General features: G+C 39.0%; 1 protein-coding gene across 1 annotated transcript in view; it reads right to left on the reverse strand.

Moving 5' to 3' along the window:
- Positions 1–26,693, reverse strand: part of ZDHHC2 (zinc finger DHHC-type palmitoyltransferase 2) — a 66,212-nt gene that overhangs the window by 25,662 nt on the left and 13,857 nt on the right. The window contains exons 2-4 of the mRNA XM_065946803.1: positions 9,098–9,124; positions 7,932–8,026; positions 505–625 (exon numbers count right to left, since the gene is read on the reverse strand). Of these exons, the coding sequence (XP_065802875.1) occupies positions 505–625; positions 7,932–8,026; positions 9,098–9,124 (243 nt within the window). The remainder of the gene's footprint in view (positions 1–504; positions 626–7,931; positions 8,027–9,097; positions 9,125–26,693) is intronic.

Here is a 26,693-nt window from a genome sequence, read left to right on the forward strand (position 1 = left end):
AAATCTGACCTAAGTAAAATGAGATTTATTGTGTTGTGTTCATAAAAAAAAATGAATTACTATAAAATCTAAAGATAGAAACTGTATCAATAGCTGAATTAAGTTTTGTGTAATTTATATAATAACTTTTAAATTTATGTAAAATTATCAACAATATGTGCATTACATATAATGCTCTTTTGACTTAAGAATAGGCAGGTGTGTAATTAAAACTTTAAAAATGAACACAACTACAAATCAAGATTTCAGCAGTTCTAACACCTTCACTGAGTCACAACTAGGAAGGCAGAATAGAAGTCAAGTCAGCTCTGACTTGGTTGAGATCTCTGTGTCATAGCCTTATTCAGGTGTCCATGCTATTTTATGGGATTCTATAGAAGACAGTTAATAACAATCTGAGCCATAGCACAGTGGGTTTCAATGCGCGTTTGAGAGTTTCAAGTACAGATATGCTTTCTAACTGTCACCCCAACCCATCCTGCTAAAGCACTCTTTGTCCTCTACCTCCAGACATGGTCCTCGTGTAGATGGGGAGGTCTTTGGCTGCTCGCCGAAGGACTTCCTGATGGGCTTCTCCTCGAGGCTCTCTCTCCAGCAATTCTTTCTCTGCATAAGAGAGATGGAACTGTGGAAGAAACTTAAATATTAATCAGTGCTCACAAAGGAATAACATATTGATCTACTATACCCGCAAAAAGTATTTATAAAATATTAGCAGGACATAGCACATATATTCAAAGAGGCAATGGGGCATGAAATCTGGGCAAGTCTATTCATCCCGTAGTTTATAAATCTAGAAAAGGGGAAAAATGATAATGCTTGCTCCCTCAGATCTTTATGAACCTCAAGAGGAAATGAGAAAGTAAAAGTGTTTTTTACAAACTGTAGAGTTCTATCCAAGTATAAGTTATATTAATAGATGAAATGGCAAAATAAACCAATTAGCTCAATGGATGCAGTTAATAATTGGTTATAATTATAAACAAAAATAGAAAAGATACATCAAGCAAAACTTCTCATGTAGAGGGAGTTTTAACTTAGGGATAATCATTACATGAATTTTTTAGCACTCAAAAGAAGTATCTTTAATTTTACTTCCTATACTGCAAATTTTGTCCCACCAATTTAAAAAAATACTTCTTTGAGAAAAATGAAAATCTGTCTGGGTTCCAACTTGATAATCACACAAAAAATTTTTTTAAAGTCTGTTCAAACTCCTATAAATATGCTCTAGGAGACATGTACAAGGATATTCACGTTTGAAACATAAAAAACTAAACCCAAATGTCCATCAAGGATAATGGATAAATAACTTGGAGTATAGTCCATCCAAATAACTTGAATCCTATATGGCACTTAACATTTAATGAACGACAGCTGTGTACAACCAAGACTGTCAACATACTGATGAACAGATGCATCAAATAAACTATTATAAATGTTATTTTTAGGGATATGACTCTATGACAAAAGTTATTCACAGGACTGTGTACCTTGTTTGGAAATAGTTTTGAGTGATAGAAATTGGATAACATGAAATGAAGCTATAATACTGTAATAGTCATGAAAGAATAGGGTCAATCTAAGAGAAAGTCTCTACTAACTTTCAATTCCTCTGCCTAGAACACTATTCTGCACACTCTCTGGATGGCTCTTTCTCATGCTGCAGGTTTCAGCTTAAATGGCATCTCCTCAAGGGACTTCCATGATTCCCTTACTAGAGTAGGGACCCTGGTAACTCATCCCTTCCCCTTGCCATATTCCCCATCAGGTCCGCGTGTGCTTTCTCTGTGTTGCACACCATAATGTGAAATTATTTTGTTGGTTCATTTACCCTTCGCCTCCCTCTTTCACAAGCATGTAACCCCACAAGGGGATTAAGTCTCGGCACAGAGTAAGACCTCTGTGAGAACTGTGGAATGGACAAAGGAACAAGTACCAGCAGGCCTATGTCAGAGCGCCGAATGTTAAGGCTAAAGGTTTTTTATACTCTGGTCTCTAGCTTTCTGTTGTCAGAACCCTGATTCCCACAGGTCAGGTAGATTTGTCTCCATTGTTCAAGTCTAAAATTAATTTAAAACCTAGCATTGAAAATTAGTAAAAGATCCAACTAATAAAATAATATTTAAAAAAAAAAAAAAAAAAAAAGAAAATTAGTAAAAGACTTAATAATAGTCAAAAGGAATAGAACCACTAACATTTTATTACATTTTCTACAGAGTTCTGGATCCTTTTAACCTTAGAGGTAAGTTCTAGTGAGTGATAGAACTGGATGGCTCCTCAGTATGTTTAATACTTTTATAAATAAACCTAGCACACTGCATCCATCAGGTCCAAAAGACCAAATACTGTTTGGTAGAACTATTACTTATCTAAGATGGATGTCAAAATACCTAACGCTATCTTGGAATGACCGAATATGCACTCCCCCTCCCTAGAACACTTTTATGTACAAATGCATGTCACAGATTTGAGGAAATGTGACAGTTGTAGAGATCTGATGGAATGAAAGATCTCCTGGGGTGTTACCTTTTGATAACACACCCAACCTCCAACCCTCCAGACTGTGGCAGTCCTTTGGCCAGTTAATGCAAGTTGTTTTGCTTTTAAGTAGTTTTATCAATTTTAGAATACTTGGAATTTACCAAAAAATTGAGAAAATGGTATAAGGTTCCCATATATCCTCTCATCAAACTGCTTATATTCCTAATATCAGGTATTAGTATGGTACATTTAGGACAATTAATGAATCAATATGGATACACTGTTATTAACAACAGTTCATAGTTTATTCAGATTTCCTTAGTTCTTACTGAATACCTTATTTTTCTGTTCCAGGGTTCTGTTGAGGATACCATAGTACATTTGTTGGTCACGTTTCCTTAAGTTCCTCTTGGCTATAACAGTTTCTCAGATTTTCCTTGTTTCTGTTGACCTTGATTGAGTTTGCATAGTACTGCTGAGGTGTTTTATAAAGTGCTTCTCTACTGAAATCTTTGTGATATTTTTCACATGATTAGATTGGGGTTACGGGTTTTGTGGAGGAAAACCACAGAAGCAAAGTGCCATTCGTATCACATCATATCAAGAGAACATACAATCAACGTGACTTAGAACTGTTGATGGTGACTTTAATCACCTGGTTGAGGAGGTGTTTTTCAGGTTTCTCCACTGTGAAGTGAATCATTATTTCCCTATCTCATCCTGTACTCTTTGGAAGGAAGTTACTACAGGCAGCCCACATTTTACAAAGCAGGGATTTATTCCGCCCCTCCTTGAGGGCTATGGTCCATAGGGTTGCAAAGTGTCAGACACGACTGAAGCTACGTAGCATGCGTGCACGCATCATTGAAGGCAGGTGGTGGTAGTTTAGTTGCTAAGTCATGTCTGACTCTTGCGACTCCATGGACTGTAGCCCACCAGGCTCCCCTGTCCATGGGATTCTCCAGGCAAGAATACTGGAGTGGGTTGCCATTTCCTTCTCCAGGGGATCTTCCTGACCCAGGGATCAAACCCAGGTCTCCTGCATTGCAGGAGGATTCCTTACAGACTGAGCCAACTGGGAAGCCGTTGAGGACAGAGTATCTACACAAATTATTTGGAATTCTTCTGTAAAAGAAATTTCTTTTTTCCACTTATTTATTCATTCAATCATTTCTGTATACTGAGAAATGCAAGAATATTTATTTTATACTTTGAGTTGTGTGTGTGTGTGTGTGTGTGTGTGTGTGTGTGTTTGTTTGCTTCAGTTGTGTCTGACTCTTTGTGACCCTTTGGACAGTAGCCTGCCAGGCTCTTCTGTCCATGTGGTTTTCCAGGCAAGAATACTGGAGTGGGTTGCCCGTGCCATTTTCCAGGGGATCTTCCCAACCCAGGGATCAAACCAGTGTCTCCAGCATTTCCTGCATAGCAGGCAGATTCTTCACCGCTGAGCCACCCGGTTGTAACTGAACACTGTTTTATTTCTTTTCCTGCTCAAAATGCTCCAGCTTTGGTCACTGGGACATTTTCAACTGGATCCTATGGCCCTCTGACATATCACCATCGATATATTTTATTTTACAGAGTACTTCTTTATTTTTTGGCATGATAAGATGCTTCTGGCTCATCTTCAAAATCTCCTGCCCTAGTTCTAGAATCAGCCATCTCTCTAAGGAGTTCTTCTTCCTTTTACTGGAGAATGATATCAGAAATCAACATTTGGAATCAAATACAGTTTTCCGACAAAAGGAGAGTACGAGTTCAAAAGGATATACAAACTAAGAAAAAGGCTAAATCTAATAACACACAGAAAACTCAGAGAATTGTATTTCCTTTTCTGCTAGTCATTTTTGACTTAAGAAAAAAAGAAACATACCACCTCATCAGTACCTAAAATGTCCAAATTAAATCATAAAACATTTTTCCTATTAAATTGGAAACTTTTCTTAAGAACAGCACATGGTATGCCAAGGCTCTGATGAAACTGGTAGCTTTGGAAATTGCTACAATCCTTTTGGGAAACAATTTGGCAAGTGACTTAAATTTCCTTTGTCTAGTAATTCTACCTCTGATAACTTATATTAAGGAAAATAACCCAAAATATGAGTAAAGCTCTATGAACAAACATGTTAACAACACTATAATATGAAAAGTTGGGATCAGCCTAAAACTCCAAAGTTTCAGTGAGAATATCATGTTTTCATTAAAAATGGTAATTGTACTTAAAAATAAACCAATGAAGAACTATTACATGAAAAAAATAGAGTATGTGCCCTCTAAATACAACTAGGAAAAATAAACTAGAAAGAAATTCAGAATATAAACTGGCTGAATTAGTGTGGTGGGTTGTTTTTTTTTCCTGCCTACTCTTCATTTTCAAAATATTATTCAATATGGTTATATTATTTTTATATTGGGAGAAAATCTTATGAATTGAAAACTTATATTCTCTCAATAGTGATTAGAAGATATTTACATTATTTTCTTCTATTTTCTCTTCTCCTACATTTAAAATCTCATTTCCAAAGGTTTTTTGCAGTTAACAGTATCTTATGGGCAGCTGAAGTCCAGGACCATCATTTTATAAGTGAGGGTTCTCTGGCCGCTGATCAGTTAAAAGCCTGGCCCAAGATCTTGCATTTTATTAGTGGAATAAGATTATTAACCAGCAAACAAGGACTCCTTATTTTATGACAATGGTCTCCAAACTCTTTTGATCATGTAACCCTATCAATAAAAGAATAATTGGAGGCTGTACTGCTAATACATGCATATTTAGTTATACATATTCATTATTAGCTAATATATTATGTACTTTATATATGAAATTTTTTAAAAAGGAGAAACATTAAAAAGTAAAATATGAATAGAGATTTTGCTATTTTTTCCCTCTATGCTCCAACTGATGTCCTGAGCACCCTTCTCCCCGAATATGGTGTCTACTCCTTTTGCTAGAGTGTGGTGTAGGGACAGGAGCGCAGCTGTGAAGGTCAAAAAGACTTTGTTTTGAATGTTAGCTCTGCCACATGCTAGCAGGAGATAATGAGGAACCCGCAAAGGAGACCAAGAAGGAGTTGCCACTATGTGTAAAAATACAATTATTTCGACGAGAAAGGAGGTAAGAAAATTCTGGAAAGAAAATAATGGCATGGCTAACAGGAAATGACGTACAATTAAGAGTTACTAGAGTATAAAGCAAAAGTCCAAAATCTGGACAGGAGTCATCGTTGGCAACCCAGGGAATCCAGCCTTTTCCCTGTGGGGTGGGCAGAGCCCTTGAGCAGCCAGAAGCAGCACAGTGAAAGAGTCAAGCCTCAGCTTCAGAGTGAAGGATGGATTTCTGCAGAATCCTCGGAATCCCGGAGCGTGGGCAAGACTGGCAGGGGTGACGCCACAGGGAAGACTGCGATGTGTCAGACGAGAGGGATGACGGAGCTTCCGAATTAGGGCAATGATGGAAACTAAAAGGAAAGGGGCTGGAGCTGAAACAGAAAAATGAGCAAGTGACACATCTCCAGAATGTGTGTGCTGGGGGAGGGGCGAGGGTGCCAAGCTTCCGGCTTGAATGACGGCGTGGTTGGCAGTGGCATGAACACCCGCAGCAAACAGCTGAGTCACGGTTTGGGGAAGGAGAGGGTGGTGACTTCAGTCCGATGTGCTGTCTGCGGTGTCGGTGCAATGATCAAGGACTTAAGTTAGGCAGGGAGATACAGAAGTCTGAAATTCATGGGAGAGGTCAGGCTAGAAACAGATGTGGAAATTGTCAACTCAGAGGTTATAAGCAAACACCAGAGTGGATGACATTATCTATGATAAAAGTCAGAATTCTCCTTCAAACCTACAATTCAGGCCACGATGAAGGCAAGAAAGATGATTGGAAGGGAAAAAATATGGTAGGAGGGAGGAAAAGAGGTAGGGGGAAAAAGTGAGAAAAGAAGGGAAAAGACTACCTCTTGGCACTCTAGACCAAGCCTGCTATGAATGCTATGCACATATCTGTGGTTTTGTTTTTAATATCCTTTCTCAGTTCACAGAGTGTATTTACTGGCCTTTCTAACCACAGCTGCATTTCAAACAGATTACTTCAGGAAATAATTCACAGTGATGCTTAGACCTCTTTCTTTCTTTCTTTCTCTTTTCAGGTTAGCCTACTAAAACCACACTATTATTATTGGAGCAAGGTTTATTTCTATTCAACATCCATGTACTAGGCTAAGTGTCAAGGATACAAAAATGAGTAAAATATAGCCCTTTGCCTCAAGGACACTTAATCAGGATTAAGAACCCAGAAACAAAAAGTTAGCCAGAATAATCTTTTCAAAATGCATATTTGAACAAATAATTTTATTTAAAACCTTCTGAGCTGAGACTGTTAGTTGTTCCTCAGTATCTACTCTGTCCTTGTAACATGGTTAATGCGAAGTGAAAGTTGCTCAGTCATGTCTGATTCTTTGCAACGCCATGGACTATACAGTCCATGAAATTCTCCAGGCCAGAATACCAGAGTGGGTAGACTTTCCTTTCTCCAGGGGATCTTCCCAACCCAGGAATCAAACCCAGGTCTCCTGCATTGTAGGCAGATTCTTTACGAGCTGAGCCACAAGTGAAGCCCAAGAATACTGGAGTGGGTAGCCTATCCCTTCTCCAGTGGATCTTTCTGACCCAGGAATCGACTGGGTTCTCCTGCATTGCAGGTGGATTCTTTACCAACTAAGCTATCAAGGAAGCCTCATGGTTAACATGGCCACTGAGAATAAAGACCAAATTCCAGTCTTCTGTGCAACCAAATGTGGCCATATAACTAGCTGAATCCTAAATATAATCGGAAACGGCATCAGCAACTTTTAGAAAGTGTCCTTAAGAAAAAGACATTTACTTCCACTCTTCTTTTCTACTTTCTTTGGTCTGCTGCCTGGAATGTAGACATGATGGCTGGAACTGAAGCAGCCATTTCAGGTCAAGAAGTAAAGCTGGGAATAGAGGCTATATATGTCAGAGTAACAGGATAGGAGCCTGGGTGCCCAGCAGCTGCACAGTAGCTACAGACTTTGAAAGTGGGAAAGATTAGGTAAGTTGTTATTTTATTGTTATTGTTTCTGGTAGCTGACAGCCAACTAATGAACCACTAATATGATAATTATAATAGAAACATGTCTACCTTCAGCTCTATCTTTGTATCTATCCACCTATATACCATCCATCCATCCTTGTGTCTGACTCCAAAGTAGAAGTGGAACATATAACAAATTTAATATTGTAAGTATAATACTCACACAATGGAAAAATAATATTTACCAAGTAAAAATTCAACTACTTAACATATTAATATAAAAAAACCACTAGGCTCAATAGATTTGCAATATTAAAAAAAGACATAAAACTCATTCTTCAGACAGCAATATTTCAGATTTCCATCTTTAGGAGATAACTATACTAATATTTTAACTTACTTCTTTTGACGGATTCATTGGTAATGTAAAGATAGTTTTCCAATACGACCAGACAAACATTGCAAAAAGTAGATGATAAGCAATCAGGCACACAACTAAAATGAGAGAAACAAAATTATCACTGTAGTATGCAAATACACTCTAAAATTATGGTATTCACAAAACGTGTGCTTGTTCTAAAATAACCAAATAATTTAATTGTTTAGTTACTATCCCATGATTAGAACCCTCCCATCTGTAGACAGGCCCATCTACTGGCAAAATGGCTACAGGGACTCTCTTAAATTATAAAAATAAGGAAGTTATGCCTGCAACTTTAAGCTATAAACACAGTGTTAAACAAATGTTAAAACATCCTGGTTTTAATAACTTTGCTTTACTAACACGGAATAGCAAAAGCAAAATAAGTTGTTTGCTTATTTTGCTCAACCTGAGTCAAATATGGTGGCCCTGTTTCAGCAACCACAGTTTTAACCAGAGATCATCTGAACAAACAGAGAATTCCTCCAAGAGGAGTTTAAGTTTCTTATTGATCACATGCGATGATTAAGAAAAGTGTTCTGAATATTCTTCTTAGATAATGCACACTGACACACTTCGTGTTGTGTTTTGGTCTTGAAATCCTATGCAAATCTAAAATATTAATTTGGTACCCAGTATATTGGACAATACTTTAACATATAACTTAATTGTGTAGAAAAAAATATGTGAATTTAAAATATAGCATGTTTGGTATTTTTAAACCTTAACAGCAATTTCAGCTTTTGAAAAGAAGATGATATTTCTGTTACAGAATCATTAAAACATCCAATTATCTAATAAGGCACCTAAAATCAGTGTGAGATGATTAAGGAATAGAGCCAATGATCTTTTTCATGAATTATGTAGGTGACTCAGGTACGGGGTCATACTCTGTCTGGAAACAGGAGATTGTTGATATTCCTGTATCTGGAAGCCACAAAAGTCTTTGGCACAATGACTGCCGTTCAGGCTAGAGGTCTCTGCCAAGCGTCTCAGAGAATTCAGCCTGAGATGTCTTTTTACCCCATCTTGACTCCAACATTCTCAAAGTATCATTTATTAACTCCCATAAAATCTAAATGAATGCTATTTAGTTTCTCAAACTATCTTTAAAATTTCAGATCGAAAGGAGTGATGTATCTTACCTTGTTCTCCAATGTTTTCCATGGACACTACGGAAATAGAGAAAAGAGAGGCAATATGTTATATGAAGCTTATAGCAAACACAGGGCCTGAAAGAGACATAAGATCTTGAGTAGGTTAATAATTTAGCTCTTTCCAAGCCAATGTTCTTTAACTATTTGTTAGACTGTTTAGAGGAGAGGTGAGTATTGTGGGAGAGGTGGGGAGGGGAGGCTGGGCCTTCAGCCAGGCCCTGCTAGGCATCCCAGCCTTGGATTGAAAGAAACCCCGTCAAGTGTGGCCCTGGTGAGTCTTCCTCCTTTATTGACTGGTTTCTCAGGTTTCCTTTCAACTACAGAGTTCAGATAAAGGTTCGCTAGCTCATCACACCCCCAGAGACCCTGATTGCTCTTTGCAAGTTGGCAACCACTGAGTTAGCTCTCCAGAAGGGGAAAAAAAAACAAAACATCATGTCCACTACACAGGCTTCTCTTGCTTCTCTTACTTTCTCTGAAAGTATAAATTCTTATGCCTGATGGCTAACTGCTTCCTACCATACAAGGGGCCCAAGAAACTGCCGTCTCGGAGGGGCTGCTGTGAACACTGCAAGGTGGCAGGTAGATGAGGACTGGGACCACAGGGCTCAAACCAGCTGGGACGAGAGACCCGACTCAGTAACCCTAGCTGTTTTCTTTCTTTCTTTTTTTGTTTTTGTCATGTAAACTTTTTATTTTATATTGGAGTATAGCCGATTAACAACGTTGTGATAGTTTCGGGTGGACAATGAAGGGACCCACACATATACAAGTACCCACCCTCTCCCAACTGGAGGAGGAAATGGCAACCTACTCCAGTATTCCTGCCTGGGAAATGCCATAGACAGAGGACAGAGGAGCCTGGCAGGCTACAGTCCCTGAGGTGCAAGAGCTGGACATGACTTAGCGACTAAACCATCAGTCACTATCCTTCTGCCCCAAACTCCCCTCCCATCCAGGCTACCATATAACATTGAGCAGAGTCCCCTGTGCTCTGTTCCCTGTAGGGAACAGTAGGTCCTTGTTGCTTATCCATTGAGAAAATCGCAGTGTGTAAATGTCCATTCCAAACTCCCTAACCATCCCTTCCTCTCATCCCTCCCTCTGGGCAACCACATGTTCTCTAAGTCTTCTCTATTGTCTGCTGGCTTTGTTTCCCACTGTGGTCTCCCTCCATTTGTACTAAAGTCTTCGGGATGTTCTGCCTTATCTCAACAGTAGCAAGTCAAGCTTTGACTTTGCTTCCTAATGCATTTTTGTTCCTTTTCAGCTATTAAAAGGCAGACAGGATTTTCAGCCTTTGTCTTGGAGTACAATTTCATCTGCATTAGGAACATTGGAATCAGAGGGTAATGCTGTGAGAGATTTTTAAGATTACCTGATCAGACCAACCTCCTTCCCAGGCGGGCTACAGTTCAGTCATTCTAGAGCCAGTGGGAACCACAGTTTTGGAGAGCAGCCCATTCTCTTACTGGACAGATTTAAGAACAACTGTAAGATCAGGGTGTGCCGAAATGAGCTTCCTGTGGATCCTACCTATGATATCCAGGCTTCCAATCTGTAGCTATAAACAGAAAATCTAAAAGGCAGATCTCCATATGTTCTTTTTTACCCCCCAGAAGAGACGATTTCCAGATTTCTCACCAATCTTGCTGTGGCTCCTTTAAATATTTCCTGGTCTTTCAATTTCTGCTAACATTCCTGATCCCCAAGATAGGACAGGCAGAATGAGATGATCTTTGACTTACAAATGGCCTGTAACACAAGTGTGCCTGCCCATCAGAGGCGAGAGGGAGTCAGAGGACACTTTCTCACAGAACCCCTAAAGTGGCTGACAGACAAAGAGGAAGGACAGAGCTGTCTTTTCTGTCTGACCCCACCACTCCCATCATGCGTTTCTCTCTGGGCCCTGACTTCCCCTTCTTCAAAATGCTCTAAAATTGACTACAGTTCGTCCTCAGATCAAAATTTCTACCCCTGCAGCTAATCAAAGGAAATGCAAAAGCAATTTGAATCCATTTGTGCATTTATGTATGAATGACCCTTAATGACCATTCCAGAGATTGTGGTGCTTTAAAGAAAATGTATTTGCTAACCCATGACTCTAGTTGTCAGAACTGAAACAGTAAAACAAAATGACATTTAAAAAAAAAAGAAAGAAAAAGTATGATCAGTATGAGGTAATAAGTTTTTTGTCCCGGACTGTTAATATATTGGCTGGATATGCATTCAAAGATATCTTCTGAAAAGCTATTTCTGTCCTTCCCAGCTTGCTTGTCTTTAATGTACTTCAAAATTCAGATTTTTTTTTTTTTTTCCGTTAAATAAGTTACTCGTGGATGCATATTTCTGGTAAATAATTCTGGTAACATTTATAGAGTAAAATGTGGAAGTCCAAAAAGGTCGTATCAATTATATTCCCACAAAAATTCTGAACCTATCAAATTTCCTATGAATGTAAAATGTCTTTAATTTTTGTCAACATTTTGACCAAAATAAAAATCACTGTTTTAGTACTCATTTCCCTGATCACTAGTGAACTTTAAAAAATAGTTTTTACTAAAAAAACAAAATGATTGGTTTTTCCTATCTCTTCTCTTTTACTTTTTGAGAACCTTTAATACACTCTGTGAAGTAATCCCATATTTGTTACATATGTTCTAAATAAAGTTGTGTATAACTACTTTCAAGTGACTTAATAAATACTAGTAAAAATAAACAATCTGTCTGCAATGCAGGAGACCTGGGTTCTATCCCTGGTTTGGGAAGATCCCCTGGAGAAGGAAATGGTGGCCCACTCCGTATTCTTGCCTGGAGAATCCCATGGACAAAGGAGCCTGATGGGCTACAATCCATGGGGTCACAAAGAGTCAGACACGACTGAATGACTAGCACTTTCTTCAAACAGCAGTGCCAAAACTTTGAAACTGACCTATCTCACTAACAGATATATGGACCACACTTGGTTGCGCTTTATTATATTGAGGAAATTGATGTTCTTGCAACCATGTTTACCTCATTACGAGGTCAATGGTTTATCTTGTAATTTTTTTCTTTTTGGCTGCACCAAGCTGCATGACCAGGGATCAAACCCAAGCCCACCCCCAAACCACTCCCCCCCTCTCCCCCACCACCCCCCTCCCCCGGCACTGGGAGCCTGGAATCTTAACCACTGGACCACTAGGAAAGTCCCCGTCTTGTAATTTTCAACTTAGGGAGGAACTCTCATTTTCAATATCCCGTTTTTATGACAAAACCACATAGAATAGAATGTTATTTTCTATTTTGTTCATAAGTAACCATTTAAGGTTATTTACTCACATTTCCAGTACATATATATTAATATATAAAGACAATATATGGAAAATACAGGCTCAATTTTGGAAAAAATAGATACTAAGTTAAACGTATTTTAATTATTTATATAAACGTGAGAATTAAATAGCAATACTGATCATATTTATGACAGATCTTCCAAAAATAATATTGGATTTTAATGTGAATATTGAGTTTTATCCAGTATTACTTAATTATTTCACAGAATTTCAGTTTGGTCTGTTTAAAAATTAGACTGATACTTATTCTCCAACGGCACATGTATAGAAATTCTGAATCTTTTATAAACATCTTTACTATGTTTCTAATAACAGTTTTTGAGGTAAATGAACATAACTATTTATATTTGTATTAAAAGAAAATGGAGGCAAATGAGCTTTACTACAAGTCAAAATGAGCAGCACATTAGTTATTTCTATCTGAGAATTTTATTTTTCAATTTTAAAGTTTTCTGCATGTGACAAAAATATTATGACTTTGGGCTCTGCTGGCTCTTATTAAAATTAGTTCCTCTTTGAAGCAAAACAACTAGCACAGAACATCTGTCTCATAAATGTTTGCTGAATAAAAACATTGACAGACAGAAGTAAACATATGAATCTGAATTACGTAAAAGTGGAATCCCAATGCAGACCTATGAGAAGCAATTCTTTCTGTGAACTCGAAAATTTCAAGAACAGAGTTACTTCTTTTACCTGTCATCTTAGCACACCATAGAAACTCAACTGGTACTCTGCAAAACCAAAAGCAATCTATCTGTAATGCCTGCTAGCTTACACCCCTAGAAGTGAAGACAATACCTCATCACACAAAGGAGGGACAGAAGGCCAAGTGGTTCCTGATCCCCTAAAAAAGGAAAATCTTGAAGAAGACATTGGTTTCAAATGTGCTTCAAGCAATTTTAAAAGAAGACAGAAAGGTTTTATACATTTATAAGGTTTTGCCTCTTAATTTTGACTCTTCCTTAGTATCTTATTTTTTAATAGGTTAGTGTGTCAGAATGAAAAAGAACCTTATTAAGCATAACAAAACTAAAGAGCAAAGAGTCCGGATAAAGACAGGCAAAGCCCCACTCCATCTCTGCCACCTGCTAGTTTACACAGTAATTCTATTTAATAGATATTCCATCACGAAGTGAGTGTAGTGGTAACAAATGCAGTATTACTAGAGCTGCTGTGGAATTAAAAGAGGTAATAAGTGTAAAGTACTTAACAAGGCCTGGCACACAGTAAACCCTCCAAATATACCAGCAATTATAATACATGATAGTTAATTTTGTGAATGCTAACTGTAAAAGATATTATATAGGAAAAGGGACCACAAATGAAGAAAAACTACAAAGAGACAAGTTATATTTGTACAAACCTCTGAAAGACATCTATGCAAAATTCTGACTGCAAATCGACTTTACCAAGTGAAAAAAAAAGGTGAAAAATAACTTAGATTTCATATCTTGCCTTTAATATAGATGTGTCATTCCAGAAACTTGGTAGTAGAAACAAAGATGGTGGGACCCATCCTTACAGAGGGTGATGAGGAGACACAAAAATCCTATTGCTCATATGGCAGTCAGTCCACATGAGACCTTCACTTTAAAGGGACAAGGCCTATTTTGGATGTGACACCATCTGTTCAACATAATGAATAAAAACAATGACTTAAAAAAAATGCCTACATCTTATAATCATTCCAGAGAATTAGATGTGGTTTACAGTTGGCAATACGAGCACCACTGTTCTTACACTAAAATACTTCCCCTGCCCACATCTGGGGGCCACCTAAATACACAGGATAGTCACACTGTGGGACATGATTTTAATTTTCATTTCAGAAGTGTATCTGCCTAATTTTATCTTGGATTAGCCTAATTTCTTTCTGGTTTCTTAGCCTACAATGATAATACTTTGCTTTGGAGATTTCTAATTTTCCAGTCTACCTGCAGGACTTAAAACGCCTCGCTGATTAACTGCAGTACAATGAGGAAACAAGAACTCTGCCTTGTTGAAAGAGCCTGAAAAATTAAAGTACCTTCTTGGCACTGGTGGTATATTGGAAGATAGAGAGAGTAGGAATGATAAATTATTACCAGTGTTAGCAAGAATGTTCCTTCTGGCAAGAGTGAAATAAAGGCCTTTAAGAATTACATCTTGGAACCTGGAACCATCAAGAAACTTCAAGGCTGGTAGACTGGGCGTCCAGTTATGCTTTCTGGCTATGCTTTCTACAGCTTAACCCACTTCCTCCCTCATTAATCATTCCTCTAAGAAACAAAGTGGGATATTAGAGAAAAGGCTGACTGGTCAGCTATCAGTTTAGAACTGACGTGTGATACTTTTGTTATAGTATTGATCCTTAAGAAATTCTTGTCTAAAAATCAAACAGGTAAAACTAAGGATGAAGAGTCAGACTGTCAGCCAAAGTAGTAACCCCTAACATACAAAAGAGTGACAAACTGCTTCTTGTTCCAAACCTGGCTTAAGTAAACACCCTTAAAAAACCACACCAAAAAAAAAAAAAAAGATATACCTCACTTATGTCTTCTGCAAGAATTATCAAGTTACATTTAATCTAAGGGTCAGTAAACTACAGTTCTCAATCCAAATACAGTCAGCCACCTGTTTCTGTAACAGAGTTTTTTGGAACACAGACACACTCCTTCATAGACACAGCTATCTCTCTGCTGCAGTGGAGAGCTGGGTAGTTGTGACAGGCAGAATACAGCCTGCAGAGCCCAGAATATTTACCATCAGGCCCTCTATAGAGGAAGATTTTCAACCCCTGGATGTTAGTTCTCCAGAGATACAGAACCACAACACTAAGAGACTAGATATCAATTACAAGAAAAAAACTGCAAAAAACACAAACACATGGAGATTAAACAATACATTTCTAATTAACAGGTTACTGAAGAAATCAAAAAGGAAATTAAAAAATTACTAAAAACAAATAATAATGAAAACACAACAACCCAAAACCTATGGGATGCAGCAGAAGCACTTTCTAAGAGGGAAGTGAAAGTGAAAGTTTCTCAGTCATGTCTGACTCTTTGCGACCCCATGAACTATACAGTCCATGGAATTCTCCAGGCCAGAACACTGGAGTGGGTGGTCTTTCCCTTCTCCAGCGGATCTTTCCAACCAGGGATGAACTTAGGTCTCCTGCATTGTGGGCAGATTCTTTGCCAGCTGAGCCACAAGGGAGGCCCTCTAAGAGGGAAGTTTATAGCAACTCAAGAAACAAGAAAAATATCGAATAGACAACCTAACTTTACACCTAAAACAACTGGAAAAAGAAGAACAACAAAAAAGCCCAAAATTAGAAGAAGGAAAGAAATCATAAAAAACAGAGGAGAACTAAATGAAAAAGAAATAAAGAAACAATAGTAAAGATTAATAAAACTAAAAGCTGGTTCTTTGAGAAGATAAACAAAATTGACCAACTTTTAGCCAGACTCACCAAGAAAAAAAAAAGAGAGAGAAGAGTCAAAACCAACAAATTTAGAAATGAAAAAGGAGAGGTTACAACAGACAATGCAGAAATACAAAGCATTATAAGAGACTATTATGAGCAACTATATGACAATAAAATGAATAATCTGGAAGAAATGGACAGATTTTTAGAAAAGTTCAATCTTCCAAGACTAAACCAGGAAGAAATAGAAATTATGAACAACCCAACTGCAAGCACTGAAATAGAAATTGTGATTAAAAAATCTCCCCCAAAACAAAAGCCCAGGACCAGATGGCTTCACAGGTGAATTCTATCCAACACTTAGAAAGAGCTAATACCTAGCCTTCTGAAACTCTTTCAAAAAAACTGCAGAGGAAGGAACACTTCCAAACTCATTCTATGAGGCCACCATCACCCTGATACCAAAACCAGACAAAGCAACACAAAAAAAGAAAACTACAGGCCAAAATCACTGATGAACATAGATGCAAAAATCTTCAACAAAATTCTAGCAAACAGAATTCAACAACACATTAAAAAGTTCATACACCATGATCAAGTCGGGTTTATTCCAGGGATGCAAAGATTCTTCAATATATGTAAATCAATCAATGTGACACACCATATTAACAAATTGGAAGATAAAAACCATATGATAATCTCAATAGATGCAGAAAAACCCTCTGACAAAATTCAGCACCCATTTATGATTGAAACTCTTCAAAAAATGGGCACAGAGGGAACCTACCTCAACACAGTAAAGGCCATATATGATAAGCCCACAGCAAACATTATTCTCAATAGTCCCCCTAAGATCAGGAACAAGACAAAGGTGTCAACTCTCACCACTATCATTCAGCATAGTTTTGGAAGTCCTAGCTATGGCAATCAGAGAAGAAAAATAAATAAAAGGAATCCAGATCTGAAAAGAAGTAAAGGTCTCACAGTTTGCAGATGACATGATACTATACATAGAAAACCCTAAAGATACTACCAGAAAATTACTAGAGCTAATCAGTGAATCTAGCAAAGTCACAGGATACAAAATCAATACACAGAAATCACTTGCACTCCCATATACTAACAGTGAAAAATCAGAAAGTGAAATTAAGAAATCCATCCCATTCACCACTGCAACAAAAAGAACTCAATATCTAGTAATAAACTTACCTAAGGAGGTGAAAGAATGGTACATAGAAAATTACAAGACACTGATGAAAGAAATCAAAGACGACCTAAACAGATGGAGAGATATTACATGTTCCTGGGTAGGAAGAATCAATATTGTGAAACTGACTATACTATCAAATGCAATCTACAGATTCAATGAGATCCCTATTACCAATGGCATTTTTCACAGAAGTAGAACAAAAAGTTTCACACTTCATGTGACAATACAAAAGAACCCAAATAGCCAAAGCAGTCTTGAGAAGGAAGAATGGAGTTGGAGGAATAAACCTTCCTGACTTCAGATTATACTACAAAGCTACAGTCATCAAGACAGTATGGTACTGGCACAAAAACAGAAATAGAGACCAATGGAACAAATAGAGAACCCAAAAATAAACCCATGCACCTATGGGTACCTTATTTTTGACAAAGGAGGCAATATACAATGGTACAAAGTTAGCCTCTTCAATAAGTGGTGCTGGGAAAACTGGACAGCTACATTTAAAAGAATGAAATTAAAACACTTCCTAATACGGTACACAATGATAAACTCAAAATGGATTAAAGACCTAAATGTATGTGCAGAAACTATAAAACTCTTAGAGAAAGACACAGGCAGAAGACTTGATGACATAAATCAAAGCAAGATGGTCTATGAGCCACCTCCTAGAGTAACAGAAATACAAACAAAAGCAAACAAGCCAACAAAGGTCCATCTAGTCAAGGCGATGGTTTTTCCAGGGGTCATGTATGGATGTGAGAGTTGGACTGTGAAGAAAGCTGAGCACCGAAGAATTGATGCTTTTGAACTGTGGTGTTGGAAAAGACTTTTGAGAGTCCCTTGGACTGCAAGGAGATCCAACCAGTCCTTCCTAAAGGAAATCAGTTCTGAATATTCATTGTAAGGACTGATGCTGAAGCTGAAACTCCAATACTTTAGTCATCTGATGCAAAGAACTGACTCAATTGAAAAGACCCCAATGCTGGGAAAGATTGAAGGCGAGAGGAGAAGGAGATGACAGAGGATGAGATGGTTGGATGGCATCACTGACTCAATGGACATGAGTTTGAGAAAGGTCCAGGAGTTGGTGACTGACAGGGAAGCCTGGCATGCTGCAGTTCATGGGAAAGAGTTGGACATGACTGAGCAACTGAACTGAACTGAATTGAACAAGTGGGACCTAATTAAACTTAAATGCTTTTGCACAGCAAAGGAAACTAGAAACAAGGTGAAAAGACAACCCTCAGAAGAGGAGAAAATAATAGCAAATGAACAACTGACAAAATATTACTTTCCAAAGTATACAAACAGCTCATACAACTCAACACCAGAAAAACAAACAATACACTCAAAAAGTGGGAAAAAGACCTAAATAGACATTTCTCCAAAGAAGACATACAGATGGCTAACAAACACATGAAAAGATGTTCAACATAGCTCATTATTAGAGAAATGCAAATCAAAACTGCAATGAGATATCACCTCACACTGGCCAGAATGGCCCTCATCAAAAAGTCTACAAACAATAAATGCTGGAAAGGGTGTGGAGAAAAGGGAAGCCTCTTGCACTGTTGGTGGGAATGTAAACTGATACAGCCACTATGGAAGATGGTATGGAGATTCTTTAAAAAAAAACTAGGAATAAAACTAACATATGGCCCAGAAATACCACTCCTAGGCATATACACTGAAGAATCAAAATTGAAAAAGATACATGTTTATTTCAGCACTATTTACAATAGCTAGAACATGGAAGTAACCTAGATGTCTATCAACAGATGAATGGATAAAGAAGTTGTGGTACATATACACAATGAAATATTACTCAGTCATAAAAAGGAATGCATTTGAGTCAGTTTTAATGAGGTGGATGAACCTAGAGCCTATTATACAGAGTGAAGTAAGTCAGAAAGAGAAAGATAAATATTGTATACTAATACATATATATGGAATCCAGAAAGGTGGTACCAATGAATTTATTTGCAAGGCAGCAATGGAGAAACACACATAGAGAGCAGACTTATGGACACAGGGAGAGGGTGAGATGTATGGAGAGAGTAACATGGCAACTTATATTAACATATGTAAAGTAGACAGCCAACGGGAATTTCCAGTATGTCTCAGGGAACTCAAACAGGGGCTCTGTATCAACCGAGAGGGGTGGGATAGGGAGGGAGATGACTTTATGTACATCTATAGCTGATTTATGTTGATGTTTGACAGAAAACAATAAAATTCTGTAAAGCAATTATGCTTCAATTAAAAAATAAATAAATTTTTTTAAAAAGAGAGAAACAGAACCAATAGGGTGTGTATGTGTGTGCGCGTGTGCACATGTATGCAGAGAGAGAGGGAGGGAAGGAGGAGTGAAAGGGAGAAAGAGAAAGAGAGATGGAAAGGGGGTAGAGAATGAATGAATATTAATTTAAATATTGCCTTACATGGTTATGGGGCTGGTGAGTCCAAAATCTACAGAGCAGGCTGGCAAGCAGGAGAGCCAGGGAAGACTACCGTTGCAATCTTGGATCTGAAAGTAGTCTGGAGGCAGAGGTGCCTCTTCTTCAAGGGATCTCGGTTTTTGCTCTTAATGCCTGCAGCTGATTAGATGAGGCCCACCTGCATTCTAACAGGTAACCAGCTTTACCCAAAGTCTATTGACTTAAATGTTAATCACACCTAAAAATGGCTTCACATAGCCAGGACAGAAGGGGAATTTGGGGGAGAATGTATGCATGTATATGCTTGGCTGAGGTTCTTTGCTGTCTACCTGAAGCTACTACACCATTGTTAATCAGCTATACTTCAATATAAAATAAAAAATAAAAAACTAAAACAGCAACAGTTAGACTGGTCTTCAACCAAACAACTGGCCACCATAGCCTAGCCAAGTTGACACATAAAATTAATCATCACACCTTGAACCTATAATCTAATTTTATTTTGGAAATATTCTATTAAGAAGGCATGTGTTGATCTTTTGTATCAGTTCTGAAGTCAAGTTTATTATTTATTATAAATAAATTGGAATTATAGCTAGCAAATGAAACGTATATATCTGCTAGACAGAAAACAACAATAAAATCCTTTGTCATACTCTAAAAACTTGACTGCAAATAATCCAATCCAAATTAACTTCATATATACACCCATATGATTGCCTAGGGATGCTCTCCAATCCTATTCTCTAAGTGGCTCTAAAAATATTAGAGTCGATTCAGTCTAGATTGATTTAAATTCAATCTTGATTAAAAGTGAAGGTTCATCTCAAAGATCCATCCAGTCCTATATTTTAACTGGTTTTTAAAAATTTTTGCTTTGGCGATGACACAATTGATAGTTTGCTGTCAAAAATGTTATCTATTGATAAGTAGTACTCACCCTCTGCCACTGTTAAACTGTCAGTAACTTGAACCTAGTTCAACTGTTAGTCCTAAGTACATCCCAAACCCAAAACTTCAGATACTAAAACCTGCCTTCATAGTAGGTAAAAAAAAAAAAAAAAAAAAAAAAGTACTTTCTCTCTTAAATTAGCAAAGAACAGTTACATAATTTTTTCCAGAACAATTTGGTTTTGGGGTAGTTTCACACAAATGTATACTGCTGTGATCTTTTTATTTCTTTTCTTGATTTGACTTTTCTTTTTCTTGTCTTCAAACTCTCTGTTCTGGAGGACTAACATGATTGTATTGCATAAACACAGTACCTTTTCTCTATAAATCCACTAGGGCAGTACCACACAGATATATCTTGGCCCCATAGATTCTGTCTGATAATGAAGAACACCAAAAGTAAAGAACTGGTTCTAGTGAGGGTAACTTTACAGCCAAGCTCTATTTTTTGGTGCTGATCTTTACCTCATTTATTGGAAAACATTCATTGACTATACCACAGTCACAGCACTGAGGATAAGATGGTAAGTGAGACTACCCACTCTGTTCAAAAAGCTTAGAGTTTATGGGACCATTTTAGTTAGAAGTTGAAACGGATAGAAAAAAAAATAACAAAACAAGGACATTAAAACAGTAAAACAACTTCAATTAACCTAAAAGAAGCAGCTCAGATTCAGAAAATTAAGATGAAAATAGGAATAGCACTACAAATATACTTTAATACCTCCTATACTAACAACATCTCTCCTTTGAGATCTCATGTCTCTAGCTGTCATTCCATTTTGCTTGTCCTTTCCCAGGAAAACTTATTTTAACAATCATCCAAATGCACAGCCTCTACCCTCTAATTTCTTGTTACTTTCTTGATCAACACCAGGTGGTTTTGCACCCCCAACATTCCAATGCTATCAGTCCCATCAAGGTCACCAATATTCTCTCAACTAAATCTCAGTACTCAAGTTACTCTAACAGAATTAATTGCTCTCTTTTTGAAATGCTCTGTTGAACTGACAGTGAATTCTTCCGTGAAACCGGCCAGTGAAAACCCCTTGAAGCAGAATCCTCTGTCCTTTTGGCTATTTTCCAAGAAGCATTAGTTCACTTTGAATGTAATAGAGATCAGAATTGGGGCAGTAGGAGAAATACATCAAATCATTCCCATGAATACTGGTGACACTGCTCCTAGACCATTTTAATGACAGCTTAAAGAAAAATACATTACTCACACTGATATTTCAGTCGAATTTCAACTGCATTCTTTTCTTCCTAAGACATGTTTTTAAATTTATTTTCTTTACAACAAACTTACTTACATTTTAAGTCTTTATCAAACTGCATTTTCCTTTGTGATCCTCACTTGTCATTGAGATTTTACTGACAACTGAAGTCCCCGCCTTCCTGGCTGATAACCTCATCTCACGCCACTCCCCACCTCATGCTCTGCACTTTGGCCTCACTCTGGCCACACAGTTTCTTAGCACAATCTGTAATTGTTTTTAGTTGTTCCTTTTCCATATCCGGCACAGAGGTTTGACTCCTGGCTGTGCCTGGGGTTGATGTTTTATCTCAGCCAAATTATTTACCCTCACCTCAGTCTTACCTTAATATTTACTCATCGGGCTGCTTTGAGAAATCAATTAGGTAACATAAGTACAAGCACCTAGAACAGAACCTGGTACTTATGAGGAGCTCACTAGATGCTAGCTGATTATGGAGCATAAATACAATAAATCGCTAAACAGTGAAACGTTGAGAGGAGAAACTCCCCAAAGTTGAGTGTTAACAGTTTTATAAACAACCTGAAGAAAGAAGCACATGATGCATTTTTAGCTTGCAGTAGCGCTACCATTTTCTGGAGAATGCACTGCCAAGTAGATGGGAATAAATTGCTGGAAAAACAAGTGAATAAGCAAAAAAAGAAGTGCAGGTGAATTACAATGTTGGCAAATTAACATAATGAGAAAACACTAAATCAGTGAATTTAAAAACTACATATTCTTTCTCTATTCCTTCCAGAGCTCTTCTCTCAACTTTGCTCATACCCCCACCCAACCAAGGCCTGTTCATGTTCTGACAGGGCTTGGCAGGCATCAGCATCTCACTGCAAGGACTAGAGGAATTGTGTGATTTGGGGAGAAGTCAGCGGTAAAGAATCTGCCTGCAGCGCAGGAGACACGGGAGATGTGGTTTGATTACTGGGTCAGAAAGATCATCTGGAGAAGGAAATGGCAACCCACTCCGGTATTCTTGCCTGGGAAATTCCATGGAGAGAGGAGTCTGGCGGGCTACAGTCCATGGGGCCACGAAGAGTTGGACACAACTGAGTGACTAACACACACACAATACATAAAATATATAAGACTTGTAAGAAACCTACTGTATGGCACAGGGAACTCTACTCAATAGTCTGTAACGGCCTGTATGGCAGAAAAATCTTAAAAAGGATTGATAAATGTATATGTATAGCTGATCCACTTTGCTATACACCTGAAACTAACATAACATTGTAAATCAACTATACTCTAATGAAAGTTGTAAAAAAAACCAAACATGTTATGATCCAAAAGGTTATTCAAGTCATGTGTTATCTGGGTGGTCAGGCTTCCGTATCAGCCATCAGGAACCTCTGTAATGCTTAATGTACCTGAAACAACATCACAAAATTATCAATGAACAATACCACAAAAATTCACTATTCAGGGTCAAGCGAGCCTTTTTGAGTTTGCAGCATCCACACTCCCCTCCCTTCTACCAGGCAGACAGGAGGCTGCCCGCTTTCTCTTCTCCTACCTGCTAGGCTATGAGAGCAGATGTTCCTCCCACCCCAAGTCTCCAGTGAAGGCTCCTGTATTAGTTTGGTAAAGTACTGCAGACTGGGTGACTTCTACATCAAACAGCTATTTCCTTACAGCCCTGGAAGCATCAAGTTGGAGATCAAAGTGTCAGTAGGACTGATTCCTTCTGGGGCCTCTCTCTTGAGGCTGTAGATGACCATCTTCTCCCCATATCTTCATAGAGTTTTCTTCCTGTCCATCTTTAGATTCAAATTTCCTTTTCTTACAAGGACACCAGTCATACTGAATTAGGGTCCACCCTAATGACCTCATTGTAACATAATTACCTCTTTAAAGGCCGTATCTCTGCATTCTGATGTCCTGCAAGTTAAGACTTCAACTTAGGAATTTGGGGGAGGACACACTTCAGCCCGTAACACTCTCTGAAATAAGACTGTGGCCTGAGGACTTCCCTGGTGGTTCAGTGACTGAGATGCCACCTTGTAATGCAAGGGACATTGGTTTGATCCCTGGTCTGGGAAGATTCCACACTGCCGTGGAGCAGCTACGCCCATGGGCCACAACTACTGAGCCTGTGCTCGAGAGCCCAGGGGCCACAACCACTGAGTCCACATGCCCTGGAGCTTGTGCTCTGCAACCGGAGGCGTCACCGCAGCGAGGAGCCCAGCGCTGCAACGAAGAGGAGCCACCACCTGCCGCAGCCAGAGAAAAGCCAGTGCACCCATGAAGACCCGGCACAGCCTAAATAAAGACCGCAGCTTGAGCGGGGTAAAGACCGAGTGGGGATGACAGGGCATCAGGTAACGGGTGATGGTCAAATGACAAGGGGTGAGAAAAAACTAAAGGAATGCAGTGTTTGGTTAAATGGTTGCTATAGCCCAGGAATGGCACGAAATTTTTATCTCATTGAAACCTTACAACAATCTGTAAGGAAGGTATTAATATCATAATCTTGAAACCTGGGAAGACCATCACACAGAAGTACAGTAACTTTCCTAATGTCATTCAGTCATAACCTATGACGCTAGGATCCAGATGGGGCTTCCCTGGTGGTTCAGATGGAAAAGAATCTGCCTGCAGTGCAGGAGACCTGGGTTCGACCCCTGGGTTGGGAAGATGCCCTGCAGAAGGAAATGGCAACCCAATCCAGTATCCTCGCCTGGAGAATCCCATGGACAGAAGAGGCTGGTGGTCTACAGTCCGTAGGGATGCAAGGAATCAGACATGACTGGGCGACTGACATACACAGGATCTAAACAGCAAGTCTGCCTGCTCCAAAACCCTCTCAAGGATTCCGTCTGGCCCCCCAGGATCTGTGACATCTGGCGAATGCCCTCCAGGCTTCTTCGTCCAGGGCAGCTGTTCTTTTTCCGGTTGCTCCCACACACTGGCACCAGGGCTGCTACCTGCTACTTCTGATGAGGGATGCTCTAGAGATCAGGGTTTAAGATGTCCCCTTTTTGTCACACTCCATCCATCAGTCAACTTAAACATAACCTGGAAACAGGTCATTTTACAAACTTCGGGCACAAAAAAAATGCAAACATTTGGTTATATTTCAGTGCTTAAGAGCTTAGCTTTCCTGAGCTCTCAATTCAAGAGCTGGGGAAGGAAGCGAGCTCCGGGTTTCCAGACCACCGTGAGAGGCTGATGCAGGGAAGACTGGCAGATGGCAGGGGGGCTTCCTGTCCCCCCTTCTCAGCCATAGATGAACGGTCGGTCTTGAGGTCGGCCCTGCCCAGATATACCCCCTGATAGGAACACCCTTCACTTGTAGAAACTTATGATGAAGAAGGATGCAACCATACAGCCATCCTGGAATGGGAATTTGTAATTCTCACTGTTAATCTTTTCTAAGTTAGAAGTTCTATTTCTCTCCACATTTTTTTTTAGCAATTTGACCAAGTCATTCCTCTCAATACCTGAGAAGCTCTATGGAAACATTTGGCATAAACTTTCCCTTGGGGGCTTCCCTTGTGGCTCAGCTGGTAAGGAATCCACTTGCAATGCTGAAAACCTGGGTTCAATCCCTGGGATGGAAAGATCCCCTGGAGAAGGGAATGGCCACCCACTGCAGTATTCTGGCCTAGAGAATTCCATGAACTGTATAGTCCCAGGGGTCACAAAGAGTCGGACACGACTGAGCAACTTTCACTTCACTTCTAACTCTCCCAGAGGAAGGCTGGGGACACAATGAGTGTCTATGCCTAACCACGGAGGACGTGCAGATCTTCTGATGTACCAGTTCTGGCCCTGAAAGAACTCACTACCACTCTTGCCTTCGCAGAGAGAAAGACAATCCCTGGCTCACTAAGCAGGGCTGTTAATGAAATCTGATCCTGGGGCTGGTCCCTGGCTTAGTGTCCTTACCTCGGAATCCTCTAATCCCTCTGTCTCGATTAAAACAGAGGAGACTCCCCGTGCCAGCAAGCTCTGCAGATCTCAGTGCAGATGAGTTTATTTATTCTGTTAGAATGGTATGGGTCCCTCCTCTTCAGCTCAAGTTCCTACAATGCCTGGGTCTTTTCAACTCCAGTCCCCTTCCTTTCCAGTTCCAGATGCCTTTCTTTGGGTTGGCCACGGAGGCATGACCGACCCCTCTGAGCCAGTGGACACTGGTCTTCAGACAAGGTCTGTGATGTGCTGTGCTCAGTCGAGGCCGACTCTTTGCTGACCCAGGGACTGCCGCCCACCAGGCTTCTCTGTCCATGGCTCTCCAGCCAAGAGTTCTGGAGTGAGTTGCCATTTCCTCCTCCAGGGGAGCTTCCTGACCCAGGGACTGAAGCCGAGTCTCCTGCTTTGCAGGCAGATTCTTTACCGTCTGAGCCGTGAGGGAAGTCCCAGACAAGGTCTACCCGGTCCTCAAATAATGGTTGCCCACTACTGGGGGGAAGGTCAAGCAGGGATTTTAGACCCTGTAAACATCCCCGCCATTAGTCAGAACCCACATTTTAGAATCAGAATGGCCTTAATGATTATTTTGCTCAATGTAACCACTCATCTTTCTTATATATGTGTGTATTTATTTATCGGTAATAAGCAAAAATCCCACTTGTATTTTGGATATTTCAGCATTTAAAAATACACATATAAGAGCAGATGGAAACAATTTTTGTAGTTTATTTTTTAATGTCATTAGATCAATCTCTTATTACCTGGTATACTCAGAGGACCAAACAATCACTTTCTGATTAAGTAGAAAAATCAACATTTCTTGTTTGCTTCTCTATGGAAACAGATAACCTTCTAAAACTGTCTCCCAGGGTTCACAGCTATATGTTGAGTAGCAAATCATCAAGGTACTTAGAATAGAGCACATATAACATATTGAAAAATAAACCAATATTTCTAGATTCGTTGTAAGTTATTTGTCACTTCTGTAGTACTCCAGAGAAAGGAAGTGTGCAAAGCTATAATTCCAAACTTGGTTTTTATGATGCTCA

This window comes from Muntiacus reevesi, chromosome 10 (genome assembly GCF_963930625.1).
Source record: "Muntiacus reevesi chromosome 10, mMunRee1.1, whole genome shotgun sequence".
In the NCBI taxonomy this organism is placed as follows: Eukaryota; Metazoa; Chordata; class Mammalia; order Artiodactyla; family Cervidae; genus Muntiacus; species Muntiacus reevesi.